A 14,627-nucleotide genomic window follows, 5' to 3' on the forward strand; every position below is an offset into this window, starting at 1 on the left:
TTGAAAAGTTTAATCTCCCCCCAAGCCCCCTTTGCCTCTTTTCTCAACCCCAATCCCTACATGAGTGATACATCCATCCTTCATGTATCATTCTGCTATCATTCAATACTAGGAATGATTGCCATCTTCTCACACTGGACTGACTGTTGCTTGGTACATAACATGTATGTGCTAACTGACCTCTTGGGATAGCTAAAAGGAATCTGAGCAGTACACTTACTGTATTTTAAATTGTTTCTTTCCATGTCTTAGTTCTGGATTCATATTTGAATAAGAAGAAAGTCATCATGGATACCAGAACAAACTTTATTTTGATTGCCGTTTTAGTTTTTAACTGTCACTATTTATAAGCGATGATGTCAAATTTCAAATTTTCACTACTGTGTTTGAGTAGGCTGAGAAGACGAGAAGACAGAGACAGTTGATAATCGATGGTATTATGAGATAAGATTTAATTATTAATGGTATTCTTAGCAGAAGACAGTCAGGGGGAAGAATTTTTTTTTTTTTAAAAAGAGAGAAAAAAAAGAATCATTTACTGTGTTGTGAATTTTTACTTTTGATTTGCCATGTAATTTTTTTTTCTTTTTCATCAGGGCCCAGAAGCTACCATCACGTACTCTATACTGTCCGGCAGTGTGAACAATGGTCTGGAATACTTCATGATCTATCCCAACACCGGTGAGGTAGTCCTGAAAAGAAACGACGGGCTGGTCAACATTGACAGATTTGAGGTGTTTTTTTTGTTTTTTTCTCCTGGAGAACATTAGAAAAACGTCTTCCCTCTTGCTTGCACTCTTCAAAAAACAAAGCATTAAAAGCATATCATTTACAATGTTAGCTCAAAGGCATGTACTGTTTTATTTCAGTTACATAAATCAGTTGTAGTGTGTGTGGGTGTGTTTGTGTGCAGCGATGTGAATACACAATTAAAGTGTGGAAAATTCTGTGTTCTATAGAAATCAAGTTCATTCATTCATTCACTCACTCATTCATTCATTCATTCATTCATTGTGATATTCTGAGGGCTGGACAACTGAATGAATGGGAAGGGGCGCTATGCAGGGATGAATGTGTTAACAAAATAAGACAAATGCTCTTTGCATCAACATTTGATAGAGAGGCTTATTTGAGGTCTTGAGGCGGATGGGGCTTGTGTGTGTGGAGGTGGGTGGGTGGGTGGGTGGGGGGTGTATTCGTGTGTGTGTGTGTGTGTGTGTTGGTCTCCTTGTGTGTGGCAGTGAGTCCACGTGTGTGCCTTTGTGTGTCTGTATATGTGTGTGTTCTTGTGTGTATGCTGGCATGCATTTATACGTAATGTTGCATGTCTGCCTGCCGGCATATTTCAGTGATGCTCCAGGCGTGATTAATCCACCTTCTGTTTTGCTTCACACAGATGATGGTGGCGGCCACAGACAACGGCAATCCCAAGCGATCCGGCACGGTGAAAGTGACGGTGATCATTATCAAAGACCCCTCTCAGCTGACCTGTAACGCAAACCCCTTCATCTTCTCCACCTCTGAAAACACACTGGTCAACACTGTGATTGGCACAGTCTCTACAGGACAAGTCGTGAGTGCTACACTTGTTTTATCTGCCATCTAAAGCACTGTTTGAAAAGGGTTGAAGTTTAAAGTCCCGTAGCCTTGTACAGTGTGCATTAGAAACAAGTGTGGACCATACTGCTGAAAACGGTGTATTTCTGTCTCCTTTAAAAAAGCAACAAAATAAACACACATAAAAGAACAACTTTACAGCATGTTTTATTTAATGCCTGTTTGTCCTGGATCGACCACTGGCAATTATGTACTTTTTTTTTCCCCAGATGACATAAATAATTCATGGATATCATCAAAAATAGTTACCTAAAACAAAAACAGCTTACATAAATCATTTACTGATGTGTGCTGTTAAGCATCATAAAGGATGTATTTTCAGTCTGATTTTTTTTTTCATTTGATGATTTCTTTGCAGTCTACAACTTAATCATTGGCTTACATAAATCATTTACCGATGCTTGCTGTTGATCATCATGAAGTAAGTATTTCAGTTTGAACTTTTTTTCACGATGATTTCTTTGCAGGCCACAACTTACTCGTTGGTGAGCAGTGTTCCAGGCTCTACCTACTTCTCTGTGAACAGTCAGGGTGACGTCCGGATAATCAGGGACCTCAGCTCCGATAACACTCAGCTCACCTCGTATCAGGTGTGTGACTGCAGGGAAACATTGAAAATAAAGACCCACATCTATTTCTTCCTATGTGTGCATATGTCTATATGTGTGTATGTGTGTGTACTTGTTTGTGTGTGTATGTGTGTGTACTTGTTTGTGTGTTTGTGTGTGTATTTGTTTGTGTGTTCGTGTGTGTGTGTGTGTGTGTGTGTGTGCATTTACATGAGTGTATGTGTTTGTGTGTGTGTTTTTTTTTTTTTTTTTTTTTTTTTTTTTTTTTTTTGCGCGCGCGTGTGTGTGTGTGTGTGTGTCACTGAGCACGAACTGAACATTAACTATTCCATGTTCTCTTTTGCAGTTGCTGGTGCGAGCCACCCTTACAGTAGTCTCTTCTCAGACTGTGACATGCACTGTGCAAGTCAACGTGACTCGAAATGAGAATGCACCACAGTTCCAGTACTCCAGTGGCCTGAATGATTACAGAGTGACCATCCCTGACACCACTCCTCCAGGGGAGGTCATTGAGACTGTGTCCGCTACAGACGCTGACGGGGTAGGTGTTAGTGTGTCTGGTTGTCAGTTCATATGAATTACTGTCTGACAGCAAAACTTGGGTGTCGTGTCAAGTTGTCGATGCATGTAAATTACTGTCTGACAGGAACATTTTGTTATTATGTCAAGTTGTCAGTGCATGTAAATTAACGTTTGACAGTAACGTTTGGGTAATATATCAAGTTGTCAGAACATGTAAGTTGCTGTCTGACAGCAACATTTGGTACCATGTACCTTTTATGTGCAGTAAGTATGTGGGTGATGAATAGTTTGATCGCATTTTTATTATTATACCTTTGAAATGTTACATATGTGTTCTTACTGTAAAACGTGGTGAGCCTGCTCTTGAAAGCAGGGAACCGCGCAATATAAGTCTCCACATTATTATTATTATTATCAGTATCATTATTACCATTATTATGACAGGACGTGATTGCCTACTCCATCACGGGCAGCACCCCACAGACCTCTGCCTTCTTCCTGCACTCGGTCACCGGTCAGGTCATCTTGACCCAGTCCCTCCTCGGAACCACTGTCAACCAGTATGTGGTGAGTGGGTGTTTTTCTCACCTTGTAATGCTAATGATGATAATGATAATATTATGATAATGACATAAGAATTGGGGTAACGCTGTCACTGAAGTGATGCACTTTCATTAGGGAGAGCAGCCTGAATTCCACACTGAGGAATCTGTTGTGACAGTTCTACAACTCCAGTGTGTTCACACATGTATGCAAATCAAAACGTCAGTGCAGATATACATGCTGCTGTAAAAGCACATTTTAAATCCAATAAGCAATTTAATAGTCCAGTAAATAATGCTTACATGAAATTGAACAATTAAAATAAAATATGCACGCATGCATGTGCGCCCCACCCCACCCCCACATGCAGCCATACACGCACAGGCACAGACATATGCACACACGTACACACAAACACACAATACACGCACACAACACACCCAAACACAAACATAATCATATGAGCTGAGTGTTTTAACGTTTAAATGCAAAAAAAAAAAAAAAAAGAGATAAGAATTTCATATCTGTATATAATAGAATAGGGAGAGTGACTGACTTTTTTTCAGCAGCTAGCCACCTGAACCATTTTTTTAAGAACAATGATCTAAACACATGTGTTCTTTCCCTCCCAGCTGAACGTACGTGCCAGTGACCAGCGTAAACCTGTTGACCGGCAGGCTGTCGCCACGGTGACCATTACGATTACACGCGATCAGTTTGATCCCCAGTTCTCGCAGAACGTGTACAACTTTGGTCCAGTCAGTGAGAATGCCAACACTGGCACCAGCGTGGGACAGGTGTCAGCCTCTGATCAGGATCTGAAGGTAGGGGGACCGCTCGCAGCTGTGTTGGCTAGTGGCCCGCATCTGTGTGTATTGTTTGAACTTGTTACAAGTGTATTTAGAGTATGTGGAAGAAAGGTTTGAAGTAAGGTTGTTTTTTTTTTTTTTAATGTCAAAAACCAGTTTGTGTGTTGTGTGTTTGTGTGTGTGTGTGAGTGGGCCTGCCTATTATTTCTCTTTCAATAGAAACATACCATGATAGATATGTGGGGAGTTTCTATTCATCAGTTATCTACTGATTTTGTTCACTCCCCCCAACACGCGCGCACACACACACACACACACACACACACACAGACTCACTCACATGCCTCTTCCCACATTCCATTCCCATCTTCTCTCCAAACACAGACACCCCACACCCCCCTGCCCCTCACATTCTCTCACACTCACACAAATACACACAAATGAATAATTGGTTGAATTATATAACATATTAAAATGATCGAATAGAGACTTGGGAGATGAAGCTAACCCTTGTTGGGTCTTTTAAATCACCCAGGGCCAGTTGGTGTTTGAAATCGTGGGCAACAGCACTGGTCCCGCCTTCTTCACGCTGGGCTCTCCCACCCAGCTGACAGCACAGAAGAGAGCCTTTGTCAGCGTGGTTGTGCGCGATGGAGCCTACATGAGGAGAGATCAGGAAGCCAACTACGTGGTACGTATTTGCTTGGTCGTGCCAAGACAGAATGCAGATTGCTGTTTCTTCAATGAAGAGAAATGAGAAATTTATTCCCACATTCATGTGGGTGTTTGTTGGTTGTTTTTTTTATGTCAGGAGTGGAAGAAGGTTCTTTCTTGTAAAGGTCCTGATAGTTATGAGCAGAATGACATGGACTGAAAATAGTCTGTGAGATAATTTTGTTTTGTCAGTAGATGTTCTTTTGAAGATGAGTGTACTGTCAACTCATGTTTTGTTTGTGAACATGTATTCTTTGGAAAAGGATTGTACTGTGGAATCATGTTTTTTGTTGTCAGCATGCATTTCAAATAGGCAGTGTCAGCATCAAGGTACCATTGCAAGTAATATTACAGTCTGTGAATTAGCAACACAACACTTTTCAAAAGTATGCACACTAAGAATACTTACGTCCAAGCTTCATACTGTGACAGGTCTCGTAGCAAGGTTTTCTAACACAGGCAGAAAAAAAATGTCAGTGGAAAGGGTTGTGTGTGTGTGTGTGCAGGTGGTGTGTGTGTGTGTGTGTGTGTGTGTGTGTGTGTGTGTGTGTCTGTGCATGCGTGTGCACGCATGTGCTCTCTGTAGTAAAGTGCAAATTGCATCTGATACGCCAACCAGTTCATGATTTGCCCCTTTTCCAGCTGACGCTGATTGTGTACGACTCGGCTTACCCCAACGTGCGAGACACCTCCCAGGTGTTGATCTCCATGGAGAGGAACCTGAATGCCCCTCAGCTGAACAGCACAAATTACTTTGTCACCATCCCAGAGTCCACCCCGCCAGGCCCTCCTTTCTTCACCGGAATCTCTGCCACTGACCCAGACAAGGTGAGAGTGGTGTCAGTGAACATGGGCGTGTGGATGGGTGTGTGCGGGTGTGTGCGGGTGTGTGCGTGGTCTGGGTAAGTGTGGGTGTGTGTGTATGAATGTGGGTAAGTGTGATGGTGGGTGTGGGTAAGTGTGTGGGTGTGTGTGGGGGGGGGTATGGGTGTGGGTAAGTGTGTCGGTGCGTGTCTGGATGGATGGGTGTGGGTTGGTGGGTGTTTTGGGTGTATGTGTTGGGTGGTAGTAGATGGGGGTGTGGTCTGTGTGTGTGTGTGTGAGAGAGAGTGAGAGAGAGAAGTCGAAAGGAGCTTTATGAGGGTAGCAGAGTAAGCTTATACAGCTTGTTTTACATCTTGCCCTCAGAGAAAAAGAAAAACAAGGGGTTGAGGGGAGGCAAAGCCGCATAACATCAAAATCAACCATTACAAGCAACACACCCAAGAAATTCAGTCAGGAAAATAATACACACATATAGCAAATAGCATGTGTTTCAAAGAGAGAGAGAAGGCTTGAGTAAAATTATTGTAGAAAAGTGCTCACAGGAAAATTATTTTTATTGGTGGAGCTAATAACGCATGTTGGAAAAGTTGTTCGTAACTTAAGTGACAATATTTCGTTACTTAATGTGACAATAATGTGGTGTTTAGAGACTTAAACAAGCCAAGAATTGTGAAAAAGAAAAAAAAGTGTCAAATGTTGATGCTTATTCAGATGTATTTGATGAATAAAGTTTGGCTGAACTTACACATCATGACATTTTCTAATCCCAGGATCAGCTGTTGTTTGAGATCCTGCCCAGCACTCGTGGGGATTACTACAGCATCGATCCCTTCACTGGCTACGTTAGTCTGGTTCGCAGTTTGATGGGAACCACACACCAGTCTGACCTGGTAAGCTTTTGTCTATTGTGACGGCAGCTTTCAGTTTGGTGTGTGTGTGTGTCTGTGTGTGTGTGCTTTGTCACTGATACATTATATTTGTCTTGCTTGTAAGTCTTCATTATAGTGGCCAGTGCTGAAGAGCACATTATAAATACCCATTATTATTATGATTATTTTTGTTTAAACATTTGTTATGTATGTCTTGTTTTATATAAAAAAAAATGTTTGTGTGAATTGTTGAATGAGTTGAAGGCTGTTGTGTTTGAAATCAAATAGTGTAGACCCTTAGACTTGGTAAGACCATATTACCATGGTATTTAGACAAACAGGTCACTTGATCAATTGAAGCAAGATTCAGTTTTTGCTGAGCTGTAAATATGCTTGGGATAGTTTTGTATACTTTCATCACTATTATGTTTATTCAGTTGCATTTTGATTTCATGACTCTGACTATGACTCTCCAACTAGAAGGCAAGACTGCACTGGCTTTAAGTGTTGCAGCCTTGGGGGCTAGCTGGCCTTTGGGAGCCATCCCAACACTGACTGTCCTAAAACTGTCTTGGCCGAGTGAGTGGAGATGTAACTTGGGCAAGACACTCTCCACTATAATCAAATTCTAGCCAAGATAGTTGGGACAGCAGTTGCCTTCTCTGCAGTTCTGATGGTCATAGTCGGATACAATCATACATTGTTGTTGTGGTGTTTTTTTCCCAGCTCAACATTCAAGTGAGAGACCAGCGGGCATTGAATGAAAAGACAGACACAGCAACCTTGACTGTGACCATTACTCGAGATCTTCGTGATCCTGTGTTCAGCAACCTGCCTGCATCACAGGATGTTACCACCAGTCCTGTCAATTCTGTGGTGTACCAGGTTTCGGCCACTGACGGCGATTTGAAGGTAAATTGGTAGTTAATTTTATTATTATTATTATTATTATTATTATTATTATTACACACCATACCATGTACAATCTCATGCTGTCTTGCTGTCATTTGTTTGCATGCACACACAAATGCACTCTCTCTCGCGCACACACACACACACACACACACACACACACACACACACACACACACACACACACACACACACACACTCCCACTCTCTTTCTCTCTCACTCTCACTCTCATTCTCTCTCAGTGAATTGATGAATGAATTTTTGCTTTAGTTTTAGATTGAAGAGGGTGGCTGCAGAAGAACGAACATAGAAGTTTTAGCTTAAGCTGTATCTAAGGAACGGTGAACAGTCTCTGATAACACATTTGCCTTCACACTTTCTTTTTTTTTTTCGTTTTTTTCATATCTTTACCAGAGTTGTCTCCTTTTTTTTTTTCTTTGACAGACACCCAAAACAATTGCTTGGCTGTGATTGACATTTCAGGAAAGAATCAACTACAATTGCTTGGCTGTGATTGACATTTCAGGAAAGAATCAACTACAATTGCTTGGCTGTGATTGACATTTCAGGAAAGAATCAACTACAATTGCTTGGCTGTGATTGACATTTCAGGAAAGAATCAACTACAATTGCTTGGCTGTGATTGACATTTCAGGAAAGAATCAACTACAATTGCTTGGCTGTGATTGACATTTCAGGAAAGAATCAACTACAATTGCTTGGCTGTGATTGACATTTCAGGAAAGAATCAACTACAATTGCTTGGCTGTGATTGACATTTCAGGAAAGAATCAACTACAATTGCTTGGCTGTGATTGACATTTCAGGAAAGAATCAACTACAATTGCTTGGCTGTGATTGACATTTCAGGAAAGAATCAACTACAATTGCTTGGCTGTGATTGACATTTCAGGAAAGAATCAACTACAATTGCTTGGCTGTGATTGACATTTCAGGAAAGAATCAACTACAAGCTGGTTGGGAACTACCCTGCTCTGTCGTACTTCACAGTGAACAGTGTTAGTGGCCAGGTGACCTTGAACAACTCTCTGGGTCAGGACATCCTGCTTCTGGAGAACTACCAGGTGAGACATTGTCTGTTGCTGTTTCAGTTTTCAATGGTGCAGTAGCTGAACAATTAGAACAGTAGATTTTCTTTCTGTCTCTCTCTTCCTCTCTCTGTGTGTGTCTCTCTGTCTGTCTCTTTCTCTCCCCATTCCTCTCTGTCTCAGTCAGCCTGCTTTTTTCCCCTCACTAAGTCTGTACCTGTCCCTTCCCCTTTTCTCTCTTTGTGTCTCCACCCTTTCTGTGTCTCTCTCTCGTTGTCAATCTCCATCTCCCCCCCCTGTACCTGTCACTCCCTCCACCCTTCTCCCTCTCTCCCTCTTTCCCTTTCTGTCTCCCTTTCTCTCTCCCCTCTTCCCCCCTCCATCTTTACACCTCTCTCTCTCTGTGTTCCTTTTCTCCCGAATTAGTTCTCAGTGTCACAATATCGTTCTTGCGTTTTTCTCTCTCCCCCTCTTTCTCTCTTCATCCCCTTTCCTTGCTTAGGTCTGTGTCTTTTTTCTCCCTCTCTCTCTCTCTCTGTCCATCATTGATGCTCCCGTAAATCAGATACCTTTGATGGATGTGAGTAAGTGACTATAACAGAAAAGTGTAGTACAATATAGTGAAATAAGACAAAGATTCTACTTTGTTACCCCTTGCCCTACCCCAGCCTTTCCCCCACTCCATTGCCACCCACACCACATGCATTGTGGCCAAAGGCGGATGTGCATTGAACATCTGAGTTCTGAGTTCTCTCTCTTCATCCCCTTTCTTTACTTGGCCCTCTGTCTCTGTACACATCTTCCTTGTGCTCGTTTCCAGCTGGTGTTCATCGCCTACGACACGGCCTACCCAGACAACCAGGCCACCAGCACACTGACGATCACCATCAACCGTAATCCTGGGACCCCGCAGTGCAACCCGCCCAGCATCCAGCAAACCCTCGACCGGCAGAGTCTGCCAGGGGCTGTGGTGGCCAGAGTCAATGCTGTAGACCCTGACGGGGTAAGGGACGGCTTGTTCAGGTTTCTTGGAAGTGTCTAAAGTGTGGGAAAAGAGGCAGCTTGTTTCAAGGTGTCTAAAGTGTGGGGAAAGGGGCAGCTTGTTTCAAGATGTCTAAAGCGTGGGAAAAGGGGCAGCTTGTTTCAAGATGTCTAAAGCGTGGGAAAAGGGGCAGCTTGTTTCAAGATGTCTAAAGCGTGGGAAAAGGGGCAGCTTGTTTCAAGATGTCTAAAGCGTGGGAAAAGGGGCAGCTTGTTTCAAGGAGGTGTCTAAAGCATGGGAAAATGGGCAGCTTGTTTCAAGGAGGTGTTTAAAGTGTGGAAAAAGGGGCAGCTTGTTTCAAGGAGGTGTTTAAAGTGTGGAAAAAGGGGTAGCTTGTTTCAAGGAGGTGTCTAAAGCATGGGAAAAGGGGCAGCTTGTTTCAAGATGTCTGTCTAAAGTGTGGGAAAAGGGGCAGCTTGTTTCATGGATGTGTCTAAAGTGTGGAAAAAGGGGCAGCTTGTTTCATGGAGGTGTCTAAAGTGTGGAAAAAGGGACGGATTGTTACAAGTTTCAAGGTGGTGTCTAAAGTGTGGAAAAAGGGGCAGCTTGTTTCATGGAGGTGTCTAAAGCATGGGAAAAGGGGCAGCTTGTTCAAGATGTCTGTCTAAAGTGTGGGAAAAGGGGCAGCTTGTTTCAAGATGTCTAAAGTGTGGAAAAAGGGGCAGCTTGTTTCATGGAGGTGTCTAAAGTGTGGGAAAAGGGGCAGCTTGTTTCAAGATGTCTAAAGTGTGGAAAAAGGGGCAGCTTGTTTCATGGAGGTGTCTAAAGTGTGGAAAAAGGGACGGATTGTTACAAGTTTCAAGGTGGTGTCTAGAGCGTGGGAAAAGGGGTAGCTTCCATTTCACTTTTAGGTTCAAGGAGGGTTTCAGATAATTGCAGACTGTTTGAAATATGCTACACCACATGTGCTATGTCCAGTAATGATATTTAAAGAAATAATTCAAATGGAAAATATTTTTGCATGTTAGGAATATATCACACAAATCAATGTTTAATATAACACAAACCACAATATTGTAAGAATTTCTGATGATTAATTGGGAGTAGAATTTTTAAATTGTTTCTCAGTGCACTCGATAAATTTGAACAGATCTCGTATTTCATACAAGAATATGACTTATTCGTAATAGAACTGTCGTTTAAGAATTTTTATTGATGAAATCATAGTAATATATCTCATTCAGAAATGGTGGTTTTTTAAATATTTTTTTTTATAGTGCTTCTCAAATTAATTATCTTAAAAAAAATTTTTTTTTACTGCTTGCATGCCTTTTATATATATATATATATAAATATATATATATATATTCAGCCTGATGTCTTGCTTTTTGACTTTTTACTTACTTTGCCATGTTCTTGTGTGTGTCAGATCTGACTGTAGGCTGTGAGACTGTCAGTAAGGAGCCTTCACATGCATGCAGTATTTTGGATTGAGAAAGATGTTTTGCGTTGTGTTGCCCCCGAAATTGGAGTATGGCTGCCTACATGGCAGGGTAAAAAAGGTGTACATACGAGTCAGTGTGGGAGTTGCAGCCCATGAATGAAGGAGAAGAAAAAGAGTATTTTGTTGCATTGCATTGTATTGAATTGCAGTGGTGAGTTTTTTGGTGTGTGCAGACGCAGTTGGTGTACAGGTTCGGCACGGCTGACGTTGAGGACAAGGACCAGTTCTTGGTGGCCTCTGACACAGGGGACATCATCCTGAGGAAATCGTTGACAGGCCTGCCTGATAACACAGTCTTCACTGTAAGCCCTTTGTGTGTGTGTGTGTGTGTGTGTGTGTGTGTGTGTGTGTGTGTGTTTTTGCCTGTTTTTCTCTGCCCCTCTCTGTGTCTGTTCTTCTCTCTCTCTCTCTCTCTCTCTCTATGTCTGTGGCTCTTTGCCTATCCCTGTCTTTCATTTTCTTGCTTTGCCTCCTCTCTAAAGTATCACTTTGTCAGGTTCTGCTTGTCTCTTGTCTCTTGAAGTGAGGCCGTCTGCCTTTTTTTTGTCTTGTGTGAGAAAACATTGTATGAGATGAAACACACTCGAGGAACATTGTATGAGAAGAAACACACTCACAGGAACAGTGTGTGAGAAGAAACACACTAACAGGAACAACACAATGACAGGAACAACACACTCACAGGAATACTGTGAGAAGAAACACGCTCACAGGAACAACAAACTCACAGGAACAACACACTCACAGGAACAGTGTGTGAAAAGAAACACACTCAGAGGAACAACATACTCACAGGAACATAGTATGAGAAGAAACACATTCACAGGAACAACACACTCAGAGGAACAACACACTCACAGGAACATGGTATGAGATGAAACACACTCACAGGAACAGTGCGAGAAGAAACTCACAGGAACATTGTATGAGAAGAAACATACTGACAGGAACAACACACTCAAAGGAACATTGTATCAGATGAAACACACTCACAGGAACAGCGTGAGAAGAAACACACTCACAGGAACAGCGTGAGAAGAAACACATTCACAGGAGCAGTGTGTACATTGTATGAGAAGAAACACACTCACAGGAACAGCGTGAGAAGAAACACACTCACAGGAGCAGTGTGTGAGAAGAAACACACTGACAGGAACAATACACTCACAGGAACATTGTATGAGATGAAACACACTCACAGGAACAGCATGAGAAGAAACACACTCACAGGAACAGCGTGAGAAGAACCACACTCACAGGAACAGTGTGTCAGAAGAAACACACTCACAGGAACGGTGTGAGAAGAAATACACTCACAGGAACATTGTATGAGAAGAAACACACTCATAGGAACTGTGTGTGAGAAGAATCACACAGGAACAACACACTCACAGGAACAGAGTGTGAGAAGAAATACACTCACAGGAACAACACATGAACAACACACAGGAACAGTGTGTGAGAAGAAACACACAGGAATAGTGTGTGAGAAGAAACCCACTCACAGGAACATTGTATGAGAAGAAACACACTCATAGGAACTGTGTGTGAGAAGAATCACACAGGAACAACACACTCACAGGAACAGAGTGTGAGAAGAAACACACTCACAGGAACAACACACTCACAGGAACAGTGTGTGAGAAGAAACACACAGGAAAAACACAATGACAGGAACAACACACTCACAGGAACAGTGTGAGAAGAAGCACACTCTCAGGAACACACTCTCAGGAACAACACACTCTCAGGAACAACAGGAACAACACACTCACAGGAACAACACACTCACAGGAACAGTGTGTGAGAAGAAACGCACTCACAGGAACTCTGTTTCCACAGTTCACCGTGGTGGCCTCTGATGAGGGACGCCCCACCAGCAAGTCATGCATGACGACCCTGCAGTTCACCCTGGGCACAGACCAACCCCCTCAGTTTTACATTGGCAGCAGACTCACCGATGTCTACAGCTGGACCATCCTGGAAACGGCGTTTGAGCAGAACGCTCAGTACCTACAGGTGTCTGCACGGGACCCAGACCTGCAGGTACTGTCTTTATACAGTGTGTTGATGCTGTGCAGGTGAATGGGGGAAATGTGTGTGTGTGGATGGGTGTATAGGGCCAGGTGTGTGTGTGTGTGTGTGTGTGTGTGTGCTGAATTGAATGGTGGAAAGTGCATGTTTTTATCGGGTTTGGTTTGCTTTGACTCTGTTGTGTGGTTTTATTGTTGCTACATGATTACGTTGTATGCCGAATATTTTACTGTCACGACACACTTGTAATCTATATGTATCATAGACTTCACCACCTTGCTGGAAAATAAGTTTTTTGTTGTTGTTATTGTGATAGCGTCAGTGGTGGTAAGGGGCTTTAATTTTCATAAGAGATTTTAAGAATGAAAACATCCTTGCTTGCGAGCGCCAAGTTGTGACAGCGCTTCATTTTTAGATAATTCCATCATAGTCACCTTAATCTTTGGTGAATGTGACAACAAGAGTAACAACGCCAACAATAAAATCAAAGAAAAAAGGTCTCTTCATTCAGATTGGAGGTTTTGCCGTCTCCTGGACATGGTACCTTCTTTGTGCTACAGTTACATCTGACCATTGTGCTGCTTGTCTTCTCTTTTGATAGTCCTGATGAATCAGTGTGAAGGTTACTGTATGAGGGGACTTGAATATTAGTCAAGGTAAGTCATCAGCATTCTGATACACTTTGTGGATCATGGTTTTTGGCTGGGAAGAAAAAGCAATGCTTCATCTGTTTACACAGGTTTTCATAATTAAGCATTTTTGTGAATGGAGTGGGGTGGAGGTAAGGGGAGGATGCATAGTATACAAAACTTCTCCCATTTCATCCCTGTTTCAAGCCCTGAAAAAAGTAAAAGCCGATTTTCTAGGAAAACGTGGATTGACCTAAGGAGGTGTAATTCGTAAATGTGACCAGAATACACTTCCTTTCATGACAAGCTTTGCTGTGTGTGTTTCAGGGAGAGATTGTCTACACGGTTAGGGGCAATCTTCAGGCTCCATTCTTCTTCAAAGTGGACAGCCGAACAGGCGTTGTGTCTGCCAGCAGAAGTTTGAAGACTGATTCTACTTTCATTTACGAGGTGTGTGGAATTAAAAACAAATGTTTTGAATATTTCACATTCTGATTTCAGATGTGTTTTCACATTTACAAATGATATTTTGTGTACAGATACTTCAATTCAACTTCCAGTTTCCATAATATTTATCAGAGCATTTTGGTTTTATATACAAAATCGAGAATATGAATTGCATGAAATGTATTCTTTGCGGTCATATGAAATTAAAGCTCTGATGCAGTCTGCATGTTATCTGTTTCGTTATTGGGAATAAAAATAAATTCTGTGGAGCTCTGTTTCCTAATCGTCGGTCAAAGTTGAAATAAAACAACATATTTGTTGATGAGATAATTGTAAAACAATAGTAGCAACTCTGAATTAAGAGAAATGTTAATCCCTTTTTCAGTTTGTTCCCTTTGCTCAAAAAGAATTGTCATGGTTATCAGTGGAAGAGTTTGGGCTAAAAAAAGGATTAAAACGGATGGTATTGATATTGGTCCTAACAGCTAAAAGGTTAAGAATGACCGTATTTATATTGGTCCTAACGGCTAAAAGATCAAGACTGATGGTATTTATGTTGCTCCCAACAGCTTGTGATCGTAGCCTATGACAGCCTGCGCCC

The 14,627-nt window shown here is 42.0% G+C and overlaps 1 protein-coding gene across 1 annotated transcript in view; it reads left to right on the top strand.

Annotated features, from left to right (window-relative positions):
* Positions 1-14,627, top strand: part of LOC143286623 (uncharacterized) — a 177,678-nt gene that overhangs the window by 94,428 nt on the left and 68,623 nt on the right. The window contains exons 96-111 of the mRNA XM_076594665.1: positions 597-734; positions 1,397-1,573; positions 2,085-2,207; positions 2,533-2,727; positions 3,153-3,275; positions 3,884-4,075; positions 4,596-4,751; positions 5,417-5,602; positions 6,370-6,489; positions 7,195-7,380; positions 8,338-8,466; positions 9,251-9,433; positions 11,090-11,218; positions 12,759-12,962; positions 13,907-14,029; positions 14,596-14,627. The exon at positions 14,596-14,627 is cut by the window's right edge and continues 145 nt beyond it. Of these exons, the coding sequence (XP_076450780.1) occupies positions 597-734; positions 1,397-1,573; positions 2,085-2,207; positions 2,533-2,727; positions 3,153-3,275; positions 3,884-4,075; positions 4,596-4,751; positions 5,417-5,602; positions 6,370-6,489; positions 7,195-7,380; positions 8,338-8,466; positions 9,251-9,433; positions 11,090-11,218; positions 12,759-12,962; positions 13,907-14,029; positions 14,596-14,627 (2,396 nt within the window). The remainder of the gene's footprint in view (positions 1-596; positions 735-1,396; positions 1,574-2,084; positions 2,208-2,532; positions 2,728-3,152; positions 3,276-3,883; positions 4,076-4,595; positions 4,752-5,416; positions 5,603-6,369; positions 6,490-7,194; positions 7,381-8,337; positions 8,467-9,250; positions 9,434-11,089; positions 11,219-12,758; positions 12,963-13,906; positions 14,030-14,595) is intronic.

This window comes from Babylonia areolata, chromosome 1 (genome assembly GCF_041734735.1).
Source record: "Babylonia areolata isolate BAREFJ2019XMU chromosome 1, ASM4173473v1, whole genome shotgun sequence".
Taxonomy (NCBI): Eukaryota; Metazoa; Mollusca; class Gastropoda; order Neogastropoda; family Buccinidae; genus Babylonia; species Babylonia areolata.